Below are 25293 nucleotides of genomic sequence, written 5' to 3'. Positions count from 1 at the left end.
CAGAAAGACTTTGAACAATTTTTTAGAGCCTCACGGACCTGGCTGGCGAGATATAACAAAGATTAAATCTGGTCGGAAAGAGTTGTCCTTTCAAGCAGCCGGGCTGTAATGGATTTAAAGCGAGCTAATCGGGCTAATGAGAACATCATCATCAAGCTACCTATATCTGGGCATATCAAATTGCACTGCTTCCACTGTTTATGTTGTCCAATCAAAGCCAAACAACCGATTGAGCCGAGTTCTACCTAATATATAGGCCACGAGTCACTTGCCCTACTCTGCTACCGGACACCAGTCATAGTTGCCCTTCTGGTTATTACCCCACCACGATGGGAATGGGTGCGCAGGTCCACCAGCTCCGAAAACAGCAAATGAGAGGATGAAGAGGACTGTCAGACTCGCGCCATCGAAGGCGCCTGCAATCAGATACGAGTAGTCCTTGAAGATCCGCGGCTTGTAGTTTCGGAGGTAGTACTGAACATAGAATCCGCCGAGAATCCAAGTGAAGAGGACGCAGGTCTGACTTTGGTTGTAGGGAATGTAACCAGCATATTGGATAAATTGGGGTATGTTGACTTCCGCAACATCAAGCTTTCCAATTCTAGGGACGAACTAAGCATCGGTCGTCGTCAGTTTCAAGTAGGAGGAAGCGAGAGTTGGACATTTTGCTGTGAGCTAACTTACGTAGTAGAAGATGCGGTGGACAAGCACGGCTCCTGCACCAACAGCTATACCGATAGGCACAGCGCCGTACGGGGTACCGATCTTGTAAATGTAGGGAGCCATAGCCCATGATGCGGCATTCGTGTTATAAGCTTGGATAGTTGCACCGCTCCAGGACGAGTTTCCGTTACCATCGCGGAGAAGGTCTCGGTTCCCGGACACAATGGAGATCATCACAGCGTAGTTGACAAAGGCGCCAAGGATTGTGCCGTAGAGCTGTGTCAGGAACATGACGCGGGGAGGAATTTTGACTGGAGATGTGAGCTTCTTTCCAGTTCTGCGGGTTTGATCAAGGTAGAGATATACTCACGATATTCGCCCATCTTGAGATCATTGGAGAGATTGACAGCATTTTGGATGACGTTGTGGGACCAAACAGCGAAGTACATGTTACCGACCGGGCGTCCCGGAAGCAGCAGTCCTGCAATCATCTTTGACAGATTGTTTGTAGCAATACCATTTCCGTAGCGAGAGTAAAGGATGGTGCTCTATATCATGGTGATGATTAGCGCTGCTTCTCAGTGTCAGTTCCGAGGATAGGGTCACTCACAAAAGGCGCAATAATAGTGCCAATCAGCAGCGATACGACGTATGCCCAGGTTGGCAGGGTGATGTTCTGAGTTGTGGTCACAATGATTCCAATGACGAAGCTGCCAACAAGTACGACAATAAACCACCACCACGGGGTCTCCTTGTAGTGCGTGGCCATATGCACATGGTGACGATCATCAAATCTGCCCTCTCTCGCACTTTTATAGGTCTTCCAGATATCTTTGCCCCAGAAAAGGATGCAATGAACGATCAGGGCGCCAATTGCAGCGTTGGCCATGAACATTGCGAATGCGAATGTTCCAGTAACCGACGGTAAGCCGTACTCGGCCATCGCGTCCTTATCGAGCACACCACCGGGAAACACACTGTCCAAAGGATACGCGGTCCCGTTTGCTGTAAGGAGTCTGGTCGACATGAATGGCAGCGATTTCGCATGCCAGCCGTTGCCGTAATAAATGCCTATCATGATAATGAAGCAAGTGCCAAGTCCCAAGGCTTGGTGCACCTGTAGGGCGAGAGGCAGCGAAGTTTGAAAAGATGTGAGCTACAATCGTTAGATAATCTCCTAGACCGAACGATAGTTATAGAGGGCATTATCTCACATATTGCCAATCAAATGAAAGCGTGAATAGGCCAAGACCTTCATTGTTGGTAGCACCACCGAAAATATTGGTCAGTACCGCAGCGGTGTTACCAGTAGCCTTCTGGGCAGCTAGGCACTGTAAGAGTTCAGGTCAGAGAATTATATCCGAGGGAAGTTAGCTCAAAGAGACCCAGAGGATCAACAACTAAACATGTCACGTACCGGAATAGAGACGGAGTTCAACCATGGGAAGATGTAGGCAGGGATAATTTCATAAATTGACATGCCAGTAAAAGCATACCAGAAATATCTCAGTGGTTTCGAGTTCTTGACTTGCTGCCAATGAAGTCCCTGGAGAGTCTTGACGGTAGGCAAAGTGCTCCAGTAAACGGCCTCAGTATGCCAGACAGCGATGGGACGCATGACTCCGCAGAGCCCATAGCCAAACAGACCAACGGAGATAGTGCTCAAAATCACGGTCGCCGCGCTCAAGGACATATTATAGAAGAGTTCCTGTGCTGCAAACACCGTTGCCGTGCCGGAAGCGTTAGACGCGGATGTAGCAGTGATAGCACAGATAGAGTGCTCTTTCAAATTCCATGGTCCGTTATTGAAAAACTTCATCACCTTAATCCACAAAGGTGGTTCCCCCTGGCCGCCTTTATCTCTCCATCTAGCTTCGAATTTATCGCCACGGGGAAGGAATTTAGCCCAGGCCTTGCCAAGGAAGTAAGAGATGAGCACAATGAATGTTCCCTGGATTGTGATCAGAGTTGGTTTGAACTATGAACGAAGACGTTAGTACTCAGAAGCTCTGCAGGACATGTAAGACTTGGATTTACCTGATAAATCTGGTTCATCACAGCCTGGAAACATGCAAGCGCGGAGGCAAGCACGATACTTCTAAACGTCAAGACATTTTCAAAGTCATCTCGAAGAGGTAGCAGATGAATGGCCGCGTCAGCACCGGTAACGATGATTGCGCCCGGGTTTTCATCGCCTTCATCGTACGGGGCTGTACCCTCCAGTGAATCGGGCTTGACAGCAAAGACAGTGGTCCCCTTTTTCTCATCAAAGGCTTCTGCACTGATGATCGAGTCCACACTCCTCTCTACCGGTGATTCGGACATGATGGTCGGTGGAGACATAGCATGCGCGTGGTCTTTCTCGAAACAGATTAAAGATCGCGGCAGAGTTAGAAGTCATCATGATCTCTTTATGAACCCATATTGGAGAGCATGGAGGCTTATCGGGCCATAGTTAGGAGTTGCCACAGGATCATGATAACATGCAACCTTAAAATGAGCAATCGCGCTTGAATCGATCGCACATTTTCTTCCAGGGTGTATTGACAAGCCACACGGGGCAGCAAACCCTGGCTCATGTCTCAAAGAAAAGACGCCTGCGGGGCATGATAGCATTTTCAACTGAGATGGCAACATCCCAGAGCTCGGATCCTCGGACATTTCCATCCTCTTTGGTCCCTCCAGGACCCCCAGGCCGTGCAAGGTTGCAATTGCTTTTGGCTCAGACAGCACTTAAATGCCACCGGCTTTACCAAGCTTTCTGTCTGCCGAAGAGATATCTATTCAGCAATAATTTGACTGTCAAGGCACTAAGTGGGGTAAGGGGATGGAAGAATACATTCCAGCTAGCACACGGATACTAGCACGAAATACGTACACAATAATATGGCGTCCGTTAACCTCAGTAGGTTTCGGATGGAGCCGTTTACGCTTAATGGCAGCCCGGACAATGGGCTGAGCTTGGCGGTTTTTGACCGAGCTGGATGTTACCTCCTTGATATCTTTGGCAGTCGACTGAGTCTATATCCAATAGGAGCAGCGAGCTTGAATCACGATACACCAGTTGGTAAGCGGCGCTAAGCGCATCCATGGATAATTCGGGGTTCCGACGGCGCATTTACGACAGATCCACCTATTTCGAGATAGGGCTCTGAATAGTGGATTTTTCCGTACTTCCTTCCCAATGGGGAGCTATCTTCGGAACAGTGCCGATATTAACCACGTTGAGAAGTATCGCTGACCGAGGTCTGAACTCTGACTCTGACTGTCTCCGCCATCACCAGTCTAAGTCTTTATGACCGTAAGATATTCTGCTATCATATTCACAAGCACAATGTCTCCGGGGCCCGTCAGAATCAGGTTAGGGATGTGTGCTGTTCTTCGGAACTTCGGAAGAAAGATGCACGTGAATGACGCTGCCCCTGCCCCCGCCCCCCGGGCCCCGGCGGCCCGGCCCCCTGTAATGGAGACCCCACCCGACGTGTTCACTTTGATCGTAATACTAGAGCTACGAACAAGATCAAGTCTACTGTGTAAATGAATACCCAAATAACAGCCGAAAGTCTATGTGTCCAGAGGCAGAAGCCCAAGATGAAGCCAGAAAGATCCGGAAAATAGGCATAAATCGATTCAACCTTGAAACTGCTCCTATGCTACTAATGGCCAGGTCAGCAGGGGCCAGGGAAGCTCGCATTGGGTCGAATGTCGATGGCCTTACATCTTGAGCTACTCTACTAGGACAGCAGAAGCTCAGGCTCAGTCATTTACGGTGAGAGACGATCACCTGACACATCGGAAAGGACTTTTCCATTTCTGTTGTACATGTTGAAGCACAGATACGACCACCTCTTCAGCCCAGTCTCACCCTCTCTTCTCCATCTCCCTCGCACTGTATGGAGCGAACGTATCTGCGCCGTAAATTTGCGTGGTTAGCATGTCGAAGTGATGTACAGAGGAGCGGAGTCATACTCACACGGTTGAGGGAAACACCACACGACTCTGTCTGCCTTCCGCACGTTCACAAACAGAGACATTCGATCGATTCGAGTTTTGACGACGGTAGCTGCCGGCCACCTATGATAGATTCTCATGTCAGCTCACAGATATAGGAAAGATGCTTACCCCCATCGCCAACCAATTGAGCCACCACATGTCCTGCTGCCTTCCGCACGTTCACAGACAGAGACATTTGATCGACCGGAGTCGCGGCGACAATGGCCACCAACCACCTACAAATGATTCTCATGTCAGCTCAGAAGCATCAGACATAGGGAAGATACTTACCCCTATCGCAATCCAATTGAGCCTCCCCACGCTCTGTTGCCTTCCGCATGTTCACAGACAGAGACGTTCAATCGGCCGACCCGCGGCAGCGACACCCGCCATCCACCTGTAATTCATTTCAGTCAGCTCACAGAACCATCAGAGACCAAGAACAGACTTACCCCTGTCGCCACACTATCAAGCCACCACGCGTTCTGCTGCCTTCCGCACGATCACAGACAGAAACGCTCGCCTTCGATCCTAAATAGAAGTTAAAGGGCAAAAGCCTCGGGACGAGAACAAAACAAAACGCCAGACGCCAGCGAGCACGAACAACAGGCTTTTTTTTGGGGGTTTTGAATTTCCGAAAAAGCAAACGGCAAAAGCCTCGAGACAAGAAGAAAACAAAAAAAGAAAAGAAAACAGGAACAAAAGACGAAGAAATCATGCCCTGCCATTGTGAACGAGGCAGTGGACCCTGTGGATTGGCTATCAGGATCAGGTACACGCCGCAGCAATGATGAGGAACGCCCATACGGCTGGCACGGCTGGCGCAAGTCTTGGGAAGATGAACGCCAGCACAAACAAGACCCAACTGAGGTGGCTGGACCAGGCGCGGACCATGGGCCCGACCTGGACGCGGGCTTGGACGACCACGCGTGAATGGCCAACCTCAGGAGGAGAGTTGGATGTAAATGGCGCAGCCAAGGACTTGGGTACAGGCGTCAGGGGCGATGTACCAGGGGAGCAGGATCCGTCTAGATCGGGCAGGGCTTCCACCAGCGCAGCCATCTGGAATGCGGTACCAGTAGCCTCCAGTTTGGGGAGTGCATGCTGCAGCGCTGACATATCGAGGGTGTGGCTCTCAAAAAGCGCACTTGACAATGTCGACATGTCAAAAGCCGCAGCACGTGAACCGTCAATGGCAGGTTCAATGGTTGATCCCCGAAGGGGCTGTGGCAGTGGTCCGCATACAGCTGTCACTGGTGGTTGCCCACGGAAGGAAATCGTCGCACCAATGAAACAATCGGCTGCAAGCGTAGCCTGAGAACCATCCGAGGAAGGTTGGAACCGGGGAGAACTGGGTTCAGCGGCATACGCAGCACCGAAACGACCGGGACATCGCACGTGCGGCCGAGCAGAGCGTGCTTTGGGTCCTCGGCGTTTCGGTGATTTCAACTTCTGGCTGGGGAGCCGATTGTTGTTGGCTGACCGATGCGGCGAGTAATTGATGAGCTCCTTCCGCCACTTGTCTTCAGCCACCCTCCCGAGGAGCGGGGTGTTCTCACGCCAGCAACGCGGGGGGAGGTTACGGGCTGGAATCACTCTCACCTGAACGAGGTCCACATCATCCGCGAAGTGGACAGACTTCCGGACGAATGGCTCGTCAGATGGGAGCTCCTCCAGGTCCTCATCCACATTGACAAGGCAGGACTTCTTCGGAGGGGGAGCGTCGCGGCAGCGGGGGATGAGATCGGCGGGGGGAGGAAGATAGGTGAAGTGCATGATGCAGAATGATATGAAGTATTGGCAGTGGGTTTTGAATATCAGATGCTATGAAGCAAGTGAGAAAAAGCCAGTGGCAATGGAGAGAGGAGAAAGGAGAAAAGAAAGCAAAGAGTCAGAGGAAATGGGGGAATAAATATTGTTTGGGACCGACCATGGCAACGAGCAAGCAAACAGGAAGGCGCAGCAAACTGAAGTTATACCAAGGCAGGTGCGGTGGTGGCCATGGAAACGCCATGGACGAGTGATTAGGGCAAGGAAACTACGACTTCGCCAGGGCAGGAACATCTACATGGTCGGGTAACGCTGAAGCTATACAAGGTGTGATTCACCGGTGGCCGTGGTAACGAAGTAGTCAGGGCAAGTAAACAGGAAGCTACCTATGGCGTCGGCGTCGCCAGGGCAGGAACATCTACCTATCGAGATTGGTTGAGTAAACATCAGGTTATACGAAGTAGATGTGAGGGTGGCCATGGAAACAGAGTGGTTAGGGCAACAACAAAAGGAAAACTAGGGGAACTACGCCTTCACCAGGGCAGGAACATCAATATGATTGCACTGGTGCAGTGATGGTCGACGTATTCTCTCCGAATCACTTGGAGTTGGTCGCATTATTTGGAAGAGTCCCCAACTTCTCTCAACAATTATCGGATCGAGATATTGGCCTCACATTTTTTAGCCGGAATCAGCCCGACAGGAGATTTCAGGCTATAGCACTATAGGATTGCATCTTGGAGCAGCTACGGATGCCGCAGAAAAGCCAGGAAGGAGATGAAGAGCTATAGATTGAAGCCGGTCTTTTTTTTTGGAAGACTGCGTGAATATAAGTCCATTCAAGGAATTGCTTGAACTCGACGGAAGCAGCTTGAAGAAGTTAATTGCAAGGGAATTTCTATGACGAGAAAGAATGATAACACACTCAACATAGCGTATTGTGACCTCCAACAAGATATATGCCCAGGCAGGAAACGCCAATGCCTATAATACAAAAAGTGCAATACTTCAAACATGCGCCTGAATTTCATCAACGACCCGTCCAAGGGTTCCATTACTCCATCCATCAACGCGCTCCCGATCGCAAGTCTCATATAGCTTACGCGCAAGTGCCGCGAGCAGAGCAGCCTCCTTTGCGTTCGCCTCTGCGGCTTGGATCTGGATCCAACTGATGACACCTGAACGGGTGATCAAGGTAGTGCTGCCACCTACCTGAGCGGCGCGGTAGACAATGTGCAGGATCTTTCGACGAGCTGCTGGGCCGAGGGATGGGGACTGGTAGAGGGAAAGAATACGTTCGAAGACGTTGGCGCGGCGGTAGACCTCCATATCCTATTCGTTATATTAGCAATCGTCATTTTGGGGAGGAGTAACAAAACATAGCAACTTACAGCCTCTGTACGGAGAGCCTTGACAAACAGGTTCAGCAGCCAGTCGATCTCCTCGAAGTATCCGTCGTCCAACTCTGGCTCGTGAAGCAGGATCCTGTCAACCCAATATGTAGGGATCTTCTCAACCTCCCACATCGGTGCCTTCTGCAGGAACTTGTTGACCTTGCCGTAGACCTTGTGCAGGGGGTCCGTAAGAACCGCCAGGCAGTTTGCGGCGCACTCGCCAACTATCCATGGGACAGGTTTCTCCATGCCGATTTTGTTGACTGTTTCAAGAAGTTCTCCAGAGAGAGTGAAAATGGTGCGCCATTCTGCGTAGGTTGATTCCTTCAGTTTGGACATGAAGCGGATAATGGCGGAAAAGGCCTGCCTCCGAACTTCTTCGTGTTGAGAACATAAGCAAAGCATCAGCTCGGCAATGTGGCCCTGGTCGACTGCTTCGTCAAGGTCCTCCCGTTCCCATTTGTGGAGAGCATTATGCGTAGTGCCCTCCGCGGGGAGGAATCCAAAGATCTCATCGAGATCAACGGTGGGGGCTTTGTTGGACGAAATGGGGGTTTTCGAGTCAGAGTCGATATCCATTCTGTCCTCAATTTCGGCATCCTCCACCTCTTTCAGAGACTTCTTGAGAAGGGATCTGGTTTTCTTGGTCTCGGTAGCTTCCACCAATGAATCCCGCGCAGCCTTAAGTATTTTCGTGCTCTCGCCCGCTTGTTTAAGATTACCCAGAAGGCTTGCGATCCAAGCTCCAACAGCAGCTTCTGTGGATGCATCGCCGCTCTTGACGACAAACGGCCATTGCTCAACAATGACAACAACAAGAGCGCTAGCAGTTTCAGACGCATCCCCGGATAATGACTCTAGCATATCCAGATAGTGGACAGGCTTTTTAGCGACACGCGAGGCACAGTTGTCGAAGAAGACCAGCTGCTGATGCAAAGCATCTCCCTCGGAATTTTCAAGACTGGACAAAATAGACACAAATGCATACGGGGAGCTCTGCAAGACGGAGTTTTCCACTAGAACGGTTTTGAGAAGAGTAGAGATGCTGCGCGAAGAGTCTTTGTCCGAAGTTCCCATCAGAACCTTGAGGATCGACGTGAAGGGTGAATATTGCATGGATGCTGGTTTTTGCCACCACCTCAGTGAAGCGGATTGTTGTGCGATCTGGAGGATGCTCTGCAATTGACTCAGTAGCGACTCGGAGTCATCTGCGCTAACGTCTGGTGCTTCTAGTCGCTTAAGCACATCCACCAAGACGAGCGAGACATCGAAGTTCTCCTCCAGAGCGATGTCCGGCATTACTTCATAGTAACATGTCAAGAGTTCTGCCACAGCCTCCTGTTGAGTCAGATCTTCCTTACCGGTTCTGCGGAACAAGAGAACGACATCCTTGATTGCAGGGCATCGTCGAGAGAACTCTGTTAATAATTTCGCAGAAGCCTGATTCCAAAATAATTGACCTTGGCCGTGATCTGCCTGGAAAAGTTTGAGAACAGTCCGCAGCTTAGTAAACGCAAGAGTCAGGATGCGGACAGCGAACAAGGTGATGATCTCCGCATTTTGGTTGAGGCAGCGGGTCATAATCTTCTGGCCGAGAGGACGAGGCAGAATATTTTCAATGACAATGGAAACAGGCGGTGGCAGGATTGGCTGCTTTTCCTTCCAACCAAAGTTAGCTGGGACAGGCAACTGCACTGTAGAGAAGAGGAAAGCCGACTCGGCCATCCATGAAGGGGTAGCCTTAGGGTCTGAAATGAACATAGTTTTCCTCGTGAAATAGTCCGCGATGAGCTCAGGTGCCACCTTGAAGATTGTAACGAGCAGTTCGATCTGAAGACTGTCCACATCAGGCCGAAGGCACTGGATGAGGAAGGAAAGTGAACCGTTTCTCACGGGAATGTTGTCTCGGTATTTGTCGATGTAGACGGGTGAATCGAGGCCCAATTCAATGCATGCATCATCATCAGCGGTGAGGGCCTCGGGGTCGCTTCCAGCTGGATACCAGCCTGTCTCGGGCAATAGAACGCCAAAGCCGGCAGTCTTGCAGACGTTCATCATGACTCGATGAATCTCATTGGCGATGACGACGCCGCCGCCATCATTAGGTTCCTCTGACTCTCGATCGTAGCCATAAAGCGTAACCAATCGTTCGAGATTGTGTCGGTTGAAGAACTTGCTCTTCGATTTGCGCGACAAAGCGGCATCCTGTACCACATCCCTCTCAATAGCTTTGATGATTTCCAGAACCGTTTCACGCGAATCCTTTCGGACGTATTCGAGGAAAGACCTGGTAATCTTGTGCTGTTCAATGATATCGCCTTTCTCGGAGGCATGCTGCACTCTTAGGTTTGCTAGCAGATACCGCTGGGCGTTACGTCTGAGTGTCGACTTGTGCGACTCATCCTCGGAGATCTCCTGTGCTTTATTGGGGACCAAGAAGACCTCCAATCGCTTGAAGGTGATGTAGCGGCGAAGATATAGCTGTCGTGCCACTGCTCCTCCGTCAAAAGTCACAATCTCCGTGAGCAGGCGCAAACACGGCGAGATCAAATGCTCTTTGGACTTAGTCGCTGTCAATCCGCGATTGAACAATCTCAGTTGATCCTTCTGCAACAGATGCTTGCACAGGGCGATTCCGAATTCCCGGAATTCCAGTTCCGAGGAAATGGTCTTGAGGAAGATCGCGAGAACGGAAGGCACACTGGTCAATAAAGGCTCATTGTTGTTCCCATCACCGAAGGTCCAAGATTGAATCAGGTCCGGAAAGCAGACTGAGGTCTCATCCTCCTTTCCGGAGTTCGTAATTTGCTTATCGCAATAACTCTTGAGGACACGCAATTTCTCCCCTTTCTCGTTCTGGTTCTCCGCGTGTGCGATTGAGATCAGGAATTCCTTGAACTTGATTATGCCTATACGGTAGTCAGTTTCCGGCGACTTTCGACTCTCGCAAGCTTGCGACCTGTCTCACCTTGCTTTGCCAACGGGGCATTTTGCTGGACGGCCAACAGTTCGCGCAACTGGGCAGCTGATGTGATATTTGATGTGACAGTCTTCTGCTCTGCAGATTTGGGGTCATCAATCTTCCTTCTCTTTGCCCGAGAAGGGTGTTCTGTGATGTGCGACATGACTGATGGGTTGGGGTGTTGTATTATTTTTTTCTTTGGCTTCAGATTTCCTCGATGCCTTCGACATTTCCAGCTTGTTGATTGGTCCAGAACTCCCCGCCCGGTGCAAAAGGTGGATACACCGCTTTTTACTGCCATAAGAATACCAGGGCGGTATGGGCTTATCAGAGTGGATCCCGGTCATGATAGCTGCGGGTACATGAGGCATCGATTTGTCTCAACACCTATGGTCCATGGATGTCACACACTCACACTACGTACGTGTTTAGAGATTGGATGGCAACATGTGCAAGTGATAGGTATGCACCGAAACCAGTGGACCTGTAAATTTTGGCACTCAACGACTACCTACGTCATAATCTCAACTGCCCGTGTGAAGTCCCTACGTCCCGCAAGTGCAACATAAAACCATGCCGGCAGCCCCAGAAACTAAAATACCGTATTTTCGGCTTGAATACTGTTGCTGCCATGGTATTTTAGATCATATACCGTTGAGAATAATACAGTATCTCGGAACAGACACCGTGTCACTATAGGTATTCTCTGGAGTATTTCAATCACACGGGGTATTTCTAGGAGTATTTCGATCACACCAGGTATTCACTATGCAAATTCTTTATGATTTTCTAAATGCCACCCTGGGCCGACCTTTATCCGATCCCAACGTCTGCGCTTTTCACAGGCGGGCACAGTCCTGTGATTAGGTACAACTCACTCGAAATTAAACATTTCCTCCCCCTCTTCGAGAGGCTCCTCGTGCCCACGGTGCCCCTCTTTAGGTTTCCTTACCGGTAGACTTGCTGGGAGTTTAGCGAATGAAGCCCGGGTGATGTTCTCAAACATATCAGGTTGGCCCATCTTATTCCAAGAGAGACTTGCCAAAGACGAGGTCTGGTCGAGCGAAGGCGACGATGGACCGAGAGCAGAGGACGGTGTCATGCTGAAAGACGTGGATGGGTCGAGAGCAGGCGGCGATGGGTAGACAGGCTGTGAAACCTGGGTATTCTGATCATGGCCATATTGGCGTTCAGAATCAGGGGTTGGTGATTTAGAAGGTTGTCTTTCAGAAGAAGTAGGTGGATTGTCCGAAACTAGCGGCTCGGATACTCGCAGTCTCTTCGGGCTTGTTGGCCTGGTAGAGGTCGCGTGCTCTTCGGTAGTCGGTTGTTGTTCCAGAACGACCACTGGCGACTGGGTTGAGGTATTGAGGTTTTGGAATAAGATGAGCCAACCTGATATGTTTGAGAACATCACCCGGGCTTCATTCGCTAAACTCCCAGAAAGTCTAGCGGTAAGGAAACCTAAAGAGGGGCACCGTGGGCACGAGGAGCCTCTCAAAGAGGGGAGGAAATGTTTAATTTCGAGTGAGTATGTGCACATATAACAGCCTAGAAATGAGGCAATGAAAGCATGAAGGGGACAGCGATACGAAGTGCTGTACAGATACGGAGGACAGCAGAGATACAAGCTGTCCAATACGGGGGAGGATATGAATGCGATATCCAATACAAAAAGATGAAAATGAATGAATGACTCCAGTAGTGAAACTCTAGACATGAAGGAATTCAGGGGTTTGTGTACCGACAGCCCTCGGAGGAGAATTGATCCGACTAGGGTGGAGCATAAACACCAGAAGCGCCAAAATGAGAACCCTCTATACCTGACAACATACTACCCATATGTACCTAAGAACAGGACTGTGCCTGTGAACAGCGCAGACGTTGGGATCGGATAAAGGTCGGCCCAGGGGGCCGGCAGGGGCAGGGTGGCATTTAGAAAATCATAAAGAATTTGCATATTGAATACCTGGTGTGATCGAAATACTCCTAGAAATACCCCGTGTGATTGAAATACTCCAGAGAATACCTATAGTGACACGGTGTCTGTTCCGAGATACTGTATTCTCAACGGTATATGACCTAAAATACCGTGGCAGCAACAGTATTCAAGCCGAAAATACGGTATTTTAGTTTCTGGGGCTGCCGGCATGGATTCACCCAAACTACCTATTTTAGAACATGGACGGGGCGGCATGGGTTAGACTACATGGACATCATGCCCGGAAGCTACAGCCCTGTACCTATATCTCACCCTAACCTTAACACCCTACGGGCATCTACCTAGATATAGTAGAACCTAGAAACATCATCATTGGGAGGTTCCTCGTAGATATAATACAACCTTTAGGCCAACGAAGACAACTCCGTTGTACCTGCTAAGTAAACAGGTGGATGCAAAGACACAAATCTAAAAAGCAGGACGCAAGAAAGGAAAACACAATTGCAACCGCAGCTGGTATCTCAAAAAAAGACCAAAATTAACCCCAAGTACCACCACCACCACCTCTTCCCTGTCGCCGCTGGGCAGAGATACGCCAATCGTCTTCGCCAGCAAAGCGGTTGTGCAAAGGCTGGATGCGCTCCGCCTTCTTGCGCTTCGACAGCCGATCTGTAGGGGCAACCTTGAAGAAGGTCGGCGCCGCCTCCACGAGCCATTTCGGCTCGATGGCAGTGGTGCAGTGCATGTACTCCTTGGTTGTGAGGACCAAGGTGTGGTAGATGACATGCTCGGCCGGTTTGCCGAACATCGCGGAGCTGGGGTGCATATACACAGGTGTGCCTTCCACGAGAGTCTTGTACCCTTCCTGGGGATCCTTGCGGGCTGCGTTGCGGAAGAATCCGGTGCAGAGAGATTGCCGGACTTTCATGGTATCCCGGCCACAAGAGACGATGCGGTGCTTATAGCGGTTCATGATGCCGAGGAGCTGCTGGCGCACATCTTGCGCACGCTTGATTTGCCGTGCTTGAATGAAGTTTTCGAAGCACCAGGCGTTGTTGAAGTTTGCGTTCTTCCACCCATTGTACACATTAAGTAGGGTTAGATGATCGCCGTGTGGATCGTGGAATTTGGCCTTCTTCTGGTCTGCTTGCTGCTGTTTCTCTTTGGGGCGGTAGAAGACTGATTGGATCGAGAGCATGGCTACAATGCTCAACATTTCATCGGAGCAGCCGGCATCCACAGATGCGATGAGAACCTTGGCAAGCGCAGGCTCCATTGGGAAATCAGCCATCTTACGTCCGAGTCGAGTCAAGAGACCTTCATCGTCAAGGGCTGACAAGGCATATAGTTCTTCGAGGGCTGTCAACATAGTGTTCGTCGGTGGAGGGTCCATGAAATCAAAGTGGAGGAGGTCGTTGATTCCCATCGCCTTGAGCATGAGAATAGTGTGCGAGAGGTTCTGACGCTGGATTTCGGGAATAGTCGTTGGAAGCATTTCGGACTGGTAGGCGGCCTCAGTATACAATCGGAAACACTTTCCAGGACCAGTTCTTCCGGCACGACCAGCTCTTTGTTTGGCCTGCGCTTGCGAGATTGGGGTCACCACAAGAGAGTCCATGCCGAGTTTCGGGTCGTATGCGTTCTGCTTCACAAATCCGGGATCGATAACGTAGTAAATCTGATCAATCGTGATCGAAGTCTCGGCAATGTTTGTCGCGATGACAACTTTACGTCCGCCTGGGGGTGCCGGATCGAAGATTCTACTCTGCATCTCACTGGGAAGTGCAGAGTAAACAGGTAGGATGACCAGTTCAGGAACTGTCGGCCCTAGTGCTTTCATACGCTCAAATAGGATTTCACATGCTGTGTCAATCTCTTCTTGGCCCGTTAAGAAGACTAGAATGTCACCTTGCGGCTCCGTCAGGTGAATTTGCATGACGGTGATGAGTGCGGCATCTAGGTAATCGGACTCTGGCTCCTTGGAATATAGGACTTCGACAGGGAATGTTCGGCCGGGAATAGAGAAAATAGGACAACCGTGGAAGTATTCGGAGAATTTCTCAGCATCCAGCGTAGCGGATGTAATAATGAGTCTGAGATCGGGTCTTCGCTTGACTGTCTTCTTCAACAATCCAAACAAGATATCAGTGGCGATAGTGCGCTCGTGGGCCTCGTCGAGCATGATCACAGAGTATCTTTTGAGATCTGGATCCAGAAGAATTTCTCTCTGGAGCATTCCATCGGTCATGTATTTGATCTTGGTTTCTGGGCTGGTGCAGTCCTCAAAACGGATGGTATATCCAACCTCTGCTCCGAGCTTGCAGCCAACTTCCTCGGCCACACGTTTAGCCACCGACATGGCGGCGACACGGCGAGGCTGGGTGCAGCCGATTATTCCGTTGTTTGCATAACCGCCCTCAGCCAGGTACTGTGTCAACTGCGTGGTTTTCCCAGAGCCTGTGTCTCCGACAACGATCATCATTTGGTTGTCTTTGACAGCATCCAACAGTTGTTTCCGGAACTTGTAGACTGGTAGACTCTCGCGTTGTTGCTTCATTGACATTGTTGTTCGCTTTCCGAAGGAGGCATTCTTGCCCATCGTCACTCTCTTCCACTCTGGCAAAGCCTCGTCCTGCTTGGGCTGCTGTGCACTCCGCAGATCGGCGGCAAACTTGCGTTCCTCTGGTGCAACCATGGGGTCCTGCCACTGCGCGTTGAGATCGACATTAGCAGCCTTTTCAGCTGCTTTGTCTTGTGCTTCCTGCTGCTTCAATTCGCGTCTCTCCTTGGCAAGATTGGTGCCTGCCATAGCAGAGCGGTTCATCGAACCATCGGGAGCCTTGACGACACGGATAGGGGAGAGTTCCAGAGATTGCTTCGTCTGGCCAGCCAGGAAGGGAGGCTCCTCATCTCTGACCTCAATATCGACATCTTCCTCCTCTTCGAAGGTCCCCTCTCCTGTGAGCGTTGCATTATATTCCTCGTCAATATCGGGATAATCTGCGGCAGAGGCAACACCGGAGGCGATCAGCTGCCTGATTTCCCATCTCTCTGGCGAAGTCATGCGCTTTCGGTTGCGCATTGGCTGCCCCCGGATCCTTCAATAACGGGCACATCAGAGCTGAGATTGCCGTATCTGTCATCGGCCGTTGTGCCATCGAGACGTTCCATATTTGCACCAGAAGCGAGACGCTTCTGGGGAACAAGGTCCATGCCCGTCACTTGATCCACTTCCTTCATGGACAGTCCGATGCGAGTGCCCTGGATACTGGCCACTTTGACTTTGACTGGTTGTCCACGAGAAACCAAGTCGGACGGATGATTTACTCGTGCTCCTTCCTGCATCGCCGACACATGAACAAGACCATCAACCTTCCCCTTGACGCCTTGCAAGTTCACAAAGGCACCAAAATCCTTCACACCCGTCACAGTTCCATCATAGACTTTGTAGAGGACCGGGTGATCATCCAGTTCCTTAGGTGGAGGACGGCGGAAATCTTCATCATCGTCCCGATCACGGCGTCTCCGACGGTCACTGTGGCCGTTGCGGCGGCTGTCTTCCCGGTTGACATGTTTCTCAATCGATCTCCCAAATTCATCCACGTAATCGTCGTATTTGCTGTGTCGCGGGGGACTTCGAGACCTTGATCGCGAGCGGTATTTATCTCTCCGTCGCCCGCGGTCATAATCGTTGTGTCCGGGACTGCGGCTGCGCTTCCTGCTGCCGCGGTCGATTTTCGGCGCCTGTGGTTTGTCCTCCTTTGCTTTCCCAGCTAAGCCCTCCAACATCGCGAAAGTATCGTCCATTGCGCCCGCCTGTGCATCGGCCTCATCTGCTCCTCCACGGTCGAGGTAGTCGTCTTCCTCCCAGCGCTTCTCCGTGTCAGGAACCGCAAGGCCCTTGAACACGCGGGACTTCTTTGACAGAGCATCAAGCAAGTCCATGTCGCCATTTTCCTCAGAAGCCCCGTTGCTGGTTTCCGTTTTCTTCCCTTTGTACTTCGGGTGCATCGTAAGCACCATCCGGTCGACACTCTCTAGGAGACTCTGGGGGAATTCGCCGCCCATGTCGTCGAAGAACTTCTTGAATTCGGAGAAGTTCCCATTGCATTTGATATGTTGATCGATCACGAACTCTGCGAGAGTCTTGTCGGCGATTCCCAAGTGATTCTCGAACTCGTTCGTCACTCGCGACACGAGCGAGAACAACTCAAGGGACTCGAGGTCGTCCATGGTGGGTGGGAATTAAAAGGTACAATCAGGATAAGAAACAGATATAGCAGCTGGACAAATGGGTTGTATATTGGCGAGTGCGCAAAACACTGCTACACTGTAGCTCTTGAGCCTGTCGCAGTTCGGAATCTTGAAGACGGAAAATCAGTGTGGCCGAAGTTGCCACTGATAAGATAAGGCGGTATGCGCGATGTTCTGCTCCAAAAAATCACATGCTCCAGTAGTCTAAATCACATACGGTCTACAGTCTACTTGTAGTCTCTTCGGGTATCGGAGATAGGTTTTATACAGCTAATATACATGTCTATTATTCTTACATCCATCAGAATTTGTGGACTTCCGTGTCGTAATATGACTCCGTCGGTTCAGAGTCTTCAGAGTCCTTCAAGTCGGCGGAGGTGCCATCGTCTTGGCTGGCGTCCTGGCCCTCTGCCTCCGGTGATGGCTCGATTAATGAAAGATCATCTGAGTCGGAAGCTTCGCCTTCCGTACCTTCCACGCCCTCCGCACCCTCGGAAACAGGTTCGCCGGACAAGTCGAGTCCCATCTCTCCTTCGCCAGAGGGCTTCAACCAGTCTGGAGCAACACCCATACGTTGCTGCTCCAACAACTGTTTCTGAAGTGCGATCTGGCGCTTCAGAGAAGCACCCTGCCGCAGTCTCTTGTTAGCGGAGAACTCGGTCAATGCTCGAACCATCCGCTCTTCGACAAGCTCCTTGACGTGACTCGCGAGAGTTCGGTCAGTGAACACACCACCGAACCGGAAACTGAGCCATAGGTACAAAATGACTGCCCGATGAAGACTCTCCAGATCAGCCATGTAACTATTGCTACCAGAAACTTGCTGTTCAAGCACTTCCAGGTTAAGATGGTTGATGTCTAACAGTCGACCATCGTTATGGTCGGCCACGCAGTCCGCTAGAGCGCCGGTCACATCACGCGAGATTTCACTCTTGCGGTCCATGGGAGACACCATGAATTTTAACTGATCCTCAAACGGGAGTCCTTTCACGGTGTCGATAATTTCGGCATTCCCCAACTGACTGGAAGGGTCACACAAAAAGAACAAGGGATTGACCTGGGCGATATCCAGGACACGTTTGATCAGATATTCGAAAGGTACACCTGGTGGGAAATAGGCTGCGAATTTTCGAAAGACAGATTCTGGGGGGAAAATACCCGCGGCACTGAGCGGCGGAGGTTCCAGCTTCATCGCTTGCTGGATATATGGAAGATCGACCTCTTCCAGACTCGTGATTAAACCCACGTTAGGCTCTTCGTTTGTGCTTCCTGTGGCGTTGGCTGCACGATATCGCCCTGCACGTCCACCAATCTGTTTGATCTCCGGTACGGTAAGTCGTTGAAGTCCACTTGGGAGGCGTTTGACAATGGTATCAAAGATGACACGCTTGCAGCTCCTATTGCGGGTCAGTCCAAAACTGTATAGCTATTGAGTCAGAGAGGATGATACTCACAGGTTCAGACCCATTCCAATGGCGTCGCTTGCCACGAGAAAATCGTAGTCATTGTCGGGGTCGTTGAATAAACTTGCCTGCTGCGTCCGAATCTCTGCGGGCAAGCCACCGTAAACGATGGCTGCCCGTCTTCCAGTGGTCTTTTCGATGTCCGCTTTCATAGCATGTATACCTTTGCGCGAAAAAACAACGACACAGTCGCCCTTCTCAAGGTTGTGGAGGTTGCCTTTCAAACTGTGCGGCATCACTTCCAATCCATTCAAACGTTCATAGCGATGGATCTCTAAATTATCTCCTGTAAGGGCACATAATTCTCGAATCAATGGCACTGAGCGAGTTTCGCCACACACATGCAGTTCGGCCGCTTGCGCACCAAGGAAGGCTCGAGTCCATGCCCAACCACGAGACGAGTTGGCAATCATTTGAATCTCATCAATCACACCCACGTCGTATTCCTGACCCAAACTGACCATCTCCACGGTATTACTAACAATACGCGACACTTCATTATTCTCCGGAAACTTGACATCGTCACCAGTGACGAGACTGCATGGAACCCCGTCCGCCTTGAAGCGTTGATATACTTCTTGCGCAAGCAATCTCAGTGGGCCTGCATAGAAGCCATTCTTGCTTTTCGCCAGTCGTTGTAGAGCATGGTAGGTCTTCCCGGAATTCGTCGGCCCGACATGGAGGTGAATCGTTCGCCGCATCGACCGTGCGCGTGGATACCATTCGGCTGGCCATCGAAGGTCTGCCACTCGCTGCTGTGCGTCAAGAACCGGCTCTGAGAACCTGGCGGTGATGCTATCAGAGTACATGAGATATTCTATCTCCTCTCGTAAACCCTGGAGTCCGGAGGCAAGATAGGCCTTTTGCAGCGCTACCTTGATATGCCGAAGGGGTCCGTATTGTGCAGATGACTTGCTTTCATCCAATTTGCAAGCATTATTTATTTGCCGTTCAAAACGAGTCCAATCCTCCAGCGATTCGCCTGTCGTGTTCAGCTTATGGTGGACATCGCGCAGGGTTGCCTCCACCAAACCGGTGAAATCTCGTGCTGCTGCAATGTCTTTTCGGACAGTTTGCGAGGCGGACCTCTGTACAAGCGATTTAGGCTTTTTCTTGTCGGTAGGAACGGGCTTTTGCTTCCTTGATCGTTGGAGGGTATGAGTTGTGGTGAAAGATCTTGTCGCGAAACGAGTCCAAGGTCGCAAAGCGTAGAGGGAGCGACTACCGGCAATCCATGGCTGCATTCCTGCACCGGTGTTCCCAATCACGTAGAGAGGGTATCAGAGACAAAGAAAGCTGGACAGGTAGGTGAAAACAAAGGGGAGTGGGATGTTAAGAAAGAAAGATTAAAGGTGACAAACTACGGACAAACCCAAAAAGTTGGCGCTTATCGACCAGATCCACTTCCCTGAGCTCCAATGGTGGGGAACAACATCTCCTTCATATACCTCAGACGGCCACCTAACTACTCACTCACTGCGATACTGGATCTTTCGCTAACCAACTCATTGCCACTCTTCCACTTGGTCGTTTATTCTTCTATTTGCCCTAGTCGCTCATCCTGAAGCCCCGGATTGTGGGCTGCCCGCTAGCATGGGCTCCTCAATAATCAACATCCAACGCGACAGTCGGTGACCTCTCCCTACTCTTTGCAAGAACACTGGCTGACCGCGAAATCTTTATAATAGTTATACTGAATACCATTCGCAATGCCGGCGGCCAGGAGGTGAGCCCGATTCCCCCGATCAACCCCTCTACATCGGATACTGACGGCATCCCCTAATAGTGGAAAGTCTTGGTAGTTGATGAAAACAGCAAGAGATTGGTCAACGGTGCTGTGAAAGAGGATGAAATCCTCAATCTTAATGTCTCTAGTGAGCCAGCCTTGCGCTTTGCGAATTGAGCAACACTGAACAATGCCACACTACAGACGTCGAGCAACTCGAACATCGCCGGCCGCCCAATCAGGATATGGACGCGCTGTACATCTTGTCGCCGGAGTCCTACGTTGTCGATTGTTTGATGGCAGATTTCGAGGTGGGCCGATACAGAAAGGCCTACTTGGTGTGGACTTCATGTTAGTGGGCTGTCCGCGAACACCAGGAGTTTGCGACGTCATTTCGCTCACACAGCTTATAGTCCTTGATCCGCAGCAAAAAGCGCGGATCGACCGATCTCAAATGGCGCGCGAGCGCATTGCGGACTTCCATGTCATGAACATCAACTTCTACCCCCGAGAGTCACGCCTGATCACATTCCGAGATCCGTGGAGCTTTCCAACACTCTACCACCCCGGTTGCAATAATTTAATTCGAGGCCACTTGGAAGAGTTAGCTCAAAAGGTGAAGGCCCTTCAAAATGCATTGAAGCTTGCTTGCTGACTTGGAAGCAAGGTCGTCTCTCTATGCGCTTCGCTGGGTGAATACCCCATAATTCGGTACTACCGTCCCCGGTCTCCAAACCACGAGGCTGGAGTGATGTGCTCTCACCTAGCACGTTTTATCCAAAGCGAGATGGACCAATTCGCGCAGTACCAGCGCGACTTCCCACCACAAACAAATCGCCCACGAGGTGTATTGCTCGTAGTCGACCGTTCCATGGACGTACTCGCGCCCCTCCTTCACGAGTTCACTTATCAGGCCATGGTCCACGATCTTCTTCCCATAAATGAGGGTGACAAGGTTGTCTACAAAACTGTTGTCAATGAAGGCAGCCCCAACCAGGAAGTCAAGGAGATGGAAATAGGAGAGAATGATCGGGTTTGGGTGGCCTATCGCCATATGCATATGAAGGATGTTCTTGGGAAACTAGGCGAAGACTTTGCCAAATTCCGAGCAGCAAATCCTCAGTTTGCGAACGAGTAAGCTGAGCAAACCCTCCTCAATACTCGAATCGAACCGCTAACTTCAGGCGCTAGGGTTGACAAGCACAGCGTGAACACCATTAAGGATATGTTGGGTGGACTGACAGAATTCCAAGAGGGTAAAAATGCCTATACGCTGCACCTCAACATGGCTCAGGAGTGTATGAACTACTTCCAATCCCGTAAGCTCTTGGAAGTAAGCTCCAACGAGCAGTCCTTCGCCACGGGTCTTGATGAGAACTACAAAAAGGCAAAGAACCTAGCCGCGCAACTTGTCCAGCTCCTCGATGATGAGGCGGTCATACCCCAGGATCGGCTTAGACTGCTACTTCTATACATCATTTACCGCAATGGACTGCTGGGTGGAGACATTCGAAAACTCATGGCGCACGCTGGCCTCCCACCGAAAGACGGCGCAGTGATTGCCAACCTTGAGCTCCTCGGCGTGCGTGTGGAGAAGCCTCTCAAGGACGATAAACCATCGGCGCAATCTATCTTCAACAAGCGGAACCCACCCCCCGAATCAGAAGAGCTCAGCCTAAGCCGGTATGAGTTGGCAGTCAAGCAGATGCTGGAAGACCAACTCCAGGGTACATTAGACCCAACCATTTTCCCCTTCACACGCCCACACACCGAGGCGGACAGCGCTCTAGCCGCGCAAGAGATGCAGTCACAGCAGGCGTCTCTGCGCAGCGCCAAACCAACCTGGGCACGCACAAGATCCGTGGATCAGCCTCGCCAGCGCATTATCGTTTTCATGGCTGGTGGCGCCACCTACGGCGAGTCACGATCCTGTTACGAAGTCTCAGCAGCCTACAACAGGGACGTCTACCTCGCCACAACGCACATGTTGACTCCAGAGCTCTTCCTCCGCCAAGTTGGAGACCTCAGCGTAGACAGGCGGCGTCTCAATCTCCCCTCTGAGCGCCCAAAACCTACCGCCCCAGCCCACCTCTTCGAACGTGAGGCCCCTCCAGCCCCAACTCCGCATCCCCAGAAGAAGAAACCGGTCTCAACGGCGCACCTCAACCCCCGGCCCCGCCGGAAGCACTGATGGCTGGCATGTCGATCAGCCCGAATGGGAGCGCGAGCAGCCGCAACTCATCGGGCAGCGGAAAGCCTGATAAGAAAGACAAAGAAAAGAAGGAGAAGGAAAAGAAGAAGTATCGGTTCTTCTAGCTTCGTCTGTTTCTGTTTCTTTAGTCTGGTCTTGCCGTGTCCAAGGTCTCCATCCAGTGCTTTTGTGATACCATTCTTTTCCTCGTTGTGTCTCTTTTGGTCTGGTCTGGTCCCAAGCATTCAAGGCGCTACTCTCAGCGATTTTCGATTTCTCCCTGAAACAAGTCCAAGACTTGAACCGGGAATCTTTTCTCTGCACTACATTCTAAGCCAGGTTCAAATCTGGACGTTTAGTTCATTTGACAGTATCTAGTGCAAGCACATACAATCCAAACCAAGCACTCAACTAATAACAAATCCCAGTCATGCAAGCTATAAAATAATCAAGGGTATCATCGCCACAAACACTCATAAAAAAACCATCCTCCCACTTCAAACAACAATCCAAACTAAACCCCCTCCCCAAGATACCTCAAAACCTCATCACTCTGATAAAAAACCTTCCTCAACCTCTCCGCCCTCCTCCTCTCCTCCGCAACCCGATTCCGCACCTGCTTAGCATTAAGCTTCTGCACCTTCGGCTTCGGCGGCGCCCTAGCCGGCAACCGATCCCCATCCGCATCAAGCCCAGTGCCCAGACCAGCCGTATCGTGCTTGACGCGCGGCTTAATCGGTTCTCGAATCCCCTCTCGACCCGCTGCACCGAGTCCGAGCCTGCTATCTGGATCCCAGCCGTAGGTGGATAGATACCGCAGACCGGCGCGCGTGCGGTCCAAGTGGGAGGGGGGGGTGGGAGTGGGTGAGGCAGAGTTGGTGGGCGAGGGATGCTTCGTGGGGGCGGGGTTTTTGTATTGTAGCGGTTGTAGTGTCTGCTGTTGCGGGTTCTGGCTGTGGTTCTAGGGGGAGGTTACAGATTTCGCAAAACACGGAGTCCGGCTGTGACGCAGATGCTGGGGGAGAGGCGACTGTTGTGTCTGTGGGTGGGGCGGACTGGGTGCGGATGGTGGGTGATGGGGGTCGCTGGGTTGGTGTACTCGGTGATGTACTTGGGGCTTGTTTCATTACGATAGAGAGGTATTTGTCCGCGATGCTGGTTCCGGAGGAGGAAGACGGGGTTGGGGTTGCGGTGGTTGTGTCTAGATCGGAGGAGCGAACGAATTGTACGCGTTTGCGACGGACTCCCGAGGTGAAGGGGCGGACTTGCTCCGGGGGGAGGTAGTAGTCTTCTTCATCGGAGGCCATGATTGCATATGCATACCAGGGCTTGCAGAAGGGTTTTGAAGAGAGAACGAAGGTCTGAGAACGTAGGAAGGAAGAATGTCGAGGGCGGAGCGGATTTACGGTGGCGATAAGATAAGAGATAACCAGGGCTCCGTCTACGTGGAGGAAAATAGCCCTTCCAACCTTGGAAGAGCCACACAGCTCATCTCAATCAGCTATGCCCATCCCAATCATTGCCCAAGGTCTCAGGGAGGGTGTCTCGTCCATCCCGTATGCGTGGGAAATCCTCCGCGTAGCACCATGGGTGCTAGTACTCGCCGCGTTGAAGTACTACTTCGAAGGAGCCCGCAATGGCTCGGAGCGGATGATGCGGTCCAAAGTGATCATGGTGACGGTACTTATACCCCCCTACAGCCTCTCCATCCCCGCAACCAATCAATTGAGCAAAATCTAACTAAAACAAACTAGGGCGGCACATCAGGAATAGGAGCAGAAGTAGTCCGCGAACTCGCAACGCGCGGCGCCCAAGTCATCCTGCTAACCCGCCAACCGCCGTCCGACCTCTTCCTCTCGGAATACATCGACGACCTACGCACAAGCACAAACAACCAACTAATCTACGCCGAACAAGTGGACCTCTCATCTCTGCACTCCATCCGCACCTTCGCCACAAAATGGATCGACAATATTCCTCCCCGCCGTCTAGACAGCATCATCCTCGCCGGCGGAACAATCGAGCCCTCTAGTTCCCGACCCCTGACCACAGACGGCATAGACCCAGAATGGCAAGTAAACTACCTAGCCAACTTCCACCTCCTCAGCATCCTCAGTCCAGCCCTACGCGCCCAGCCCGCCCACCGCGACGTCCGCGTCATCTTCGCCACCTGCTCCAGCTACATTGGCGCGGACTTCAGTAAACTGGATATCGTGAAACGCGGGAAGCAGACGGTTATCTCCAAGCGCACGGATACTAGCCCTGCGCTGTACGCGCGACCGAAGGGCGTATACGCGCTCAGCAAGCTTGCACTGACGATCTTCGCACATTCCTTCCAGCGCCATTTGAACGCGTACAAACGGCCCGACGGTCTGCCGCCTTGCACGAGGGTTATTGTGGTTGATCCAGGCTTGGCGCGGACGCCCGGTATGCGGCGCTGGTTGACGGGCGGTTCGTTGTGGGGTCTGGCGGTTTATTTGGTTACTTGGCCGGTCTGGTGGCTGCTGTTTAAGTCGCCTGTGGGCGGTGCGCAGAGTTTCTTGTATGCGGCTATGGAGCAGAAGTATGGGCGTGGTGAGGGTGGGTGGTTGGTTAAGGAGTGTCGGGAGATGGATTATGCAAGGACGGATGTGAGGAATGATGAGGTTGGGAAGAAGCTTTGGGAGTTTAGTGAGAAGATGGTTGAGGAGGCTGAGAAGGAGAGTGCTGTTATTAGGGCTTTGGAGAAGAAGGAGAAGGAGGTTGAGAAGCAGAAGGCTGAGGCTGAGAAGACGAAGAAGGAGAGAGAGGATGCGGGATCGAAAAGGGGGAAAGCTGATGGGTCGAGGAGGAGTCGGAAGGGTAATAAGTGATGCATATACCTGTGTGGGTATGCATGATATCCATATAACTATCGAATAGACTACGACGTATCTCACTGTGATAAGAGACAAGC

At 51.4% G+C, this 25293-nt stretch overlaps 9 protein-coding genes across 9 annotated transcripts; 2 read left to right on the top strand and 7 right to left on the bottom strand.

The window, feature by feature from the left end:
• Positions 1-273: 273 nt before the first annotated feature.
• Positions 274-3006, bottom strand: N7515_009301 (OPT family oligopeptide transporter; the record flags this gene model as incomplete). The annotated part of the gene is made up of 7 exons (XM_056670045.1): positions 274-612; positions 685-974; positions 1034-1211; positions 1274-1819; positions 1878-1994; positions 2081-2641; positions 2701-3006. 7 exons carry the CDS (start codon positions 3004-3006, stop codon positions 274-276), a joined length of 2337 nt encoding a protein of 778 aa, XP_056517844.1.
• A 2418-nt stretch (positions 3007-5424) lies between these two features.
• On the bottom strand, positions 5425-6432 carry N7515_009300 (uncharacterized protein; the record flags this gene model as incomplete). The annotated part of the gene is made up of 1 exon (XM_056670044.1): positions 5425-6432. The coding sequence occupies one exon, from the start codon at positions 6430-6432 to the stop codon at positions 5425-5427; it is 1008 nt and encodes a 335-aa protein (XP_056517843.1).
• Positions 6433-7434: 1002 nt separating this feature from the next.
• On the bottom strand, positions 7435-10945 carry N7515_009299 (NPA1/URB1 family protein; the record flags this gene model as incomplete). The annotated part of the gene is made up of 3 exons (XM_056670043.1): positions 7435-7758; positions 7818-10729; positions 10789-10945. The coding sequence occupies 3 exons, from the start codon at positions 10943-10945 to the stop codon at positions 7435-7437; spliced, it is 3393 nt and encodes a 1130-aa protein (XP_056517842.1).
• Positions 10946-11656: 711 nt separating this feature from the next.
• N7515_009298 (uncharacterized protein) lies at positions 11657-11884 on the bottom strand (the record flags this gene model as incomplete). The annotated part of the gene is made up of 1 exon (XM_056670042.1): positions 11657-11884. One exon carries the CDS (start codon positions 11882-11884, stop codon positions 11657-11659), a length of 228 nt encoding a protein of 75 aa, XP_056517841.1.
• A 1378-nt stretch (positions 11885-13262) lies between these two features.
• On the bottom strand, positions 13263-16957 carry N7515_009297 (uncharacterized protein; the record flags this gene model as incomplete). Its single annotated transcript, XM_056670041.1, has 2 exons — positions 13263-15809; positions 15833-16957. 2 exons carry the CDS (start codon positions 16955-16957, stop codon positions 13263-13265), a joined length of 3672 nt encoding a protein of 1223 aa, XP_056517840.1.
• A 322-nt stretch (positions 16958-17279) lies between these two features.
• Positions 17280-19685, bottom strand: N7515_009296 (ATP-dependent RNA helicase SUV3; the record flags this gene model as incomplete). The annotated part of the gene is made up of 2 exons (XM_056670040.1): positions 17280-18375; positions 18433-19685. The coding sequence occupies 2 exons, from the start codon at positions 19683-19685 to the stop codon at positions 17280-17282; spliced, it is 2349 nt and encodes a 782-aa protein (XP_056517839.1).
• A 349-nt stretch (positions 19686-20034) lies between these two features.
• N7515_009295 (Sec1 family protein) lies at positions 20035-22358 on the top strand (the record flags this gene model as incomplete). The annotated part of the gene is made up of 7 exons (XM_056670039.1): positions 20035-20068; positions 20130-20167; positions 20228-20315; positions 20372-20518; positions 20581-20770; positions 20831-21301; positions 21359-22358. The coding sequence occupies 7 exons, from the start codon at positions 20035-20037 to the stop codon at positions 22356-22358; spliced, it is 1968 nt and encodes a 655-aa protein (XP_056517838.1).
• Positions 22359-22872: 514 nt separating this feature from the next.
• On the bottom strand, positions 22873-23665 carry N7515_009294 (putative G-patch domain protein; the record flags this gene model as incomplete). The annotated part of the gene is made up of 2 exons (XM_056670038.1): positions 22873-23311; positions 23349-23665. 2 exons carry the CDS (start codon positions 23663-23665, stop codon positions 22873-22875), a joined length of 756 nt encoding a protein of 251 aa, XP_056517837.1.
• A 196-nt stretch (positions 23666-23861) lies between these two features.
• N7515_009293 (putative oxidoreductase) lies at positions 23862-25210 on the top strand (the record flags this gene model as incomplete). Its single annotated transcript, XM_056670037.1, has 2 exons — positions 23862-24038; positions 24113-25210. The coding sequence occupies 2 exons, from the start codon at positions 23862-23864 to the stop codon at positions 25208-25210; spliced, it is 1275 nt and encodes a 424-aa protein (XP_056517836.1).
• Positions 25211-25293: the final 83 nt, after the last annotated feature.

Source organism: Penicillium bovifimosum (genome assembly GCF_028826915.1).
Source record: "Penicillium bovifimosum strain IBT 22155 chromosome Unknown utg000007l_segment0_segment0, whole genome shotgun sequence".
Classification (NCBI taxonomy): domain Eukaryota; kingdom Fungi; phylum Ascomycota; class Eurotiomycetes; order Eurotiales; family Aspergillaceae; genus Penicillium; species Penicillium bovifimosum.
Note: the sequence above shows the minus strand (reverse complement) of the source record. Positions and strands in the feature narration are given on the sequence as shown.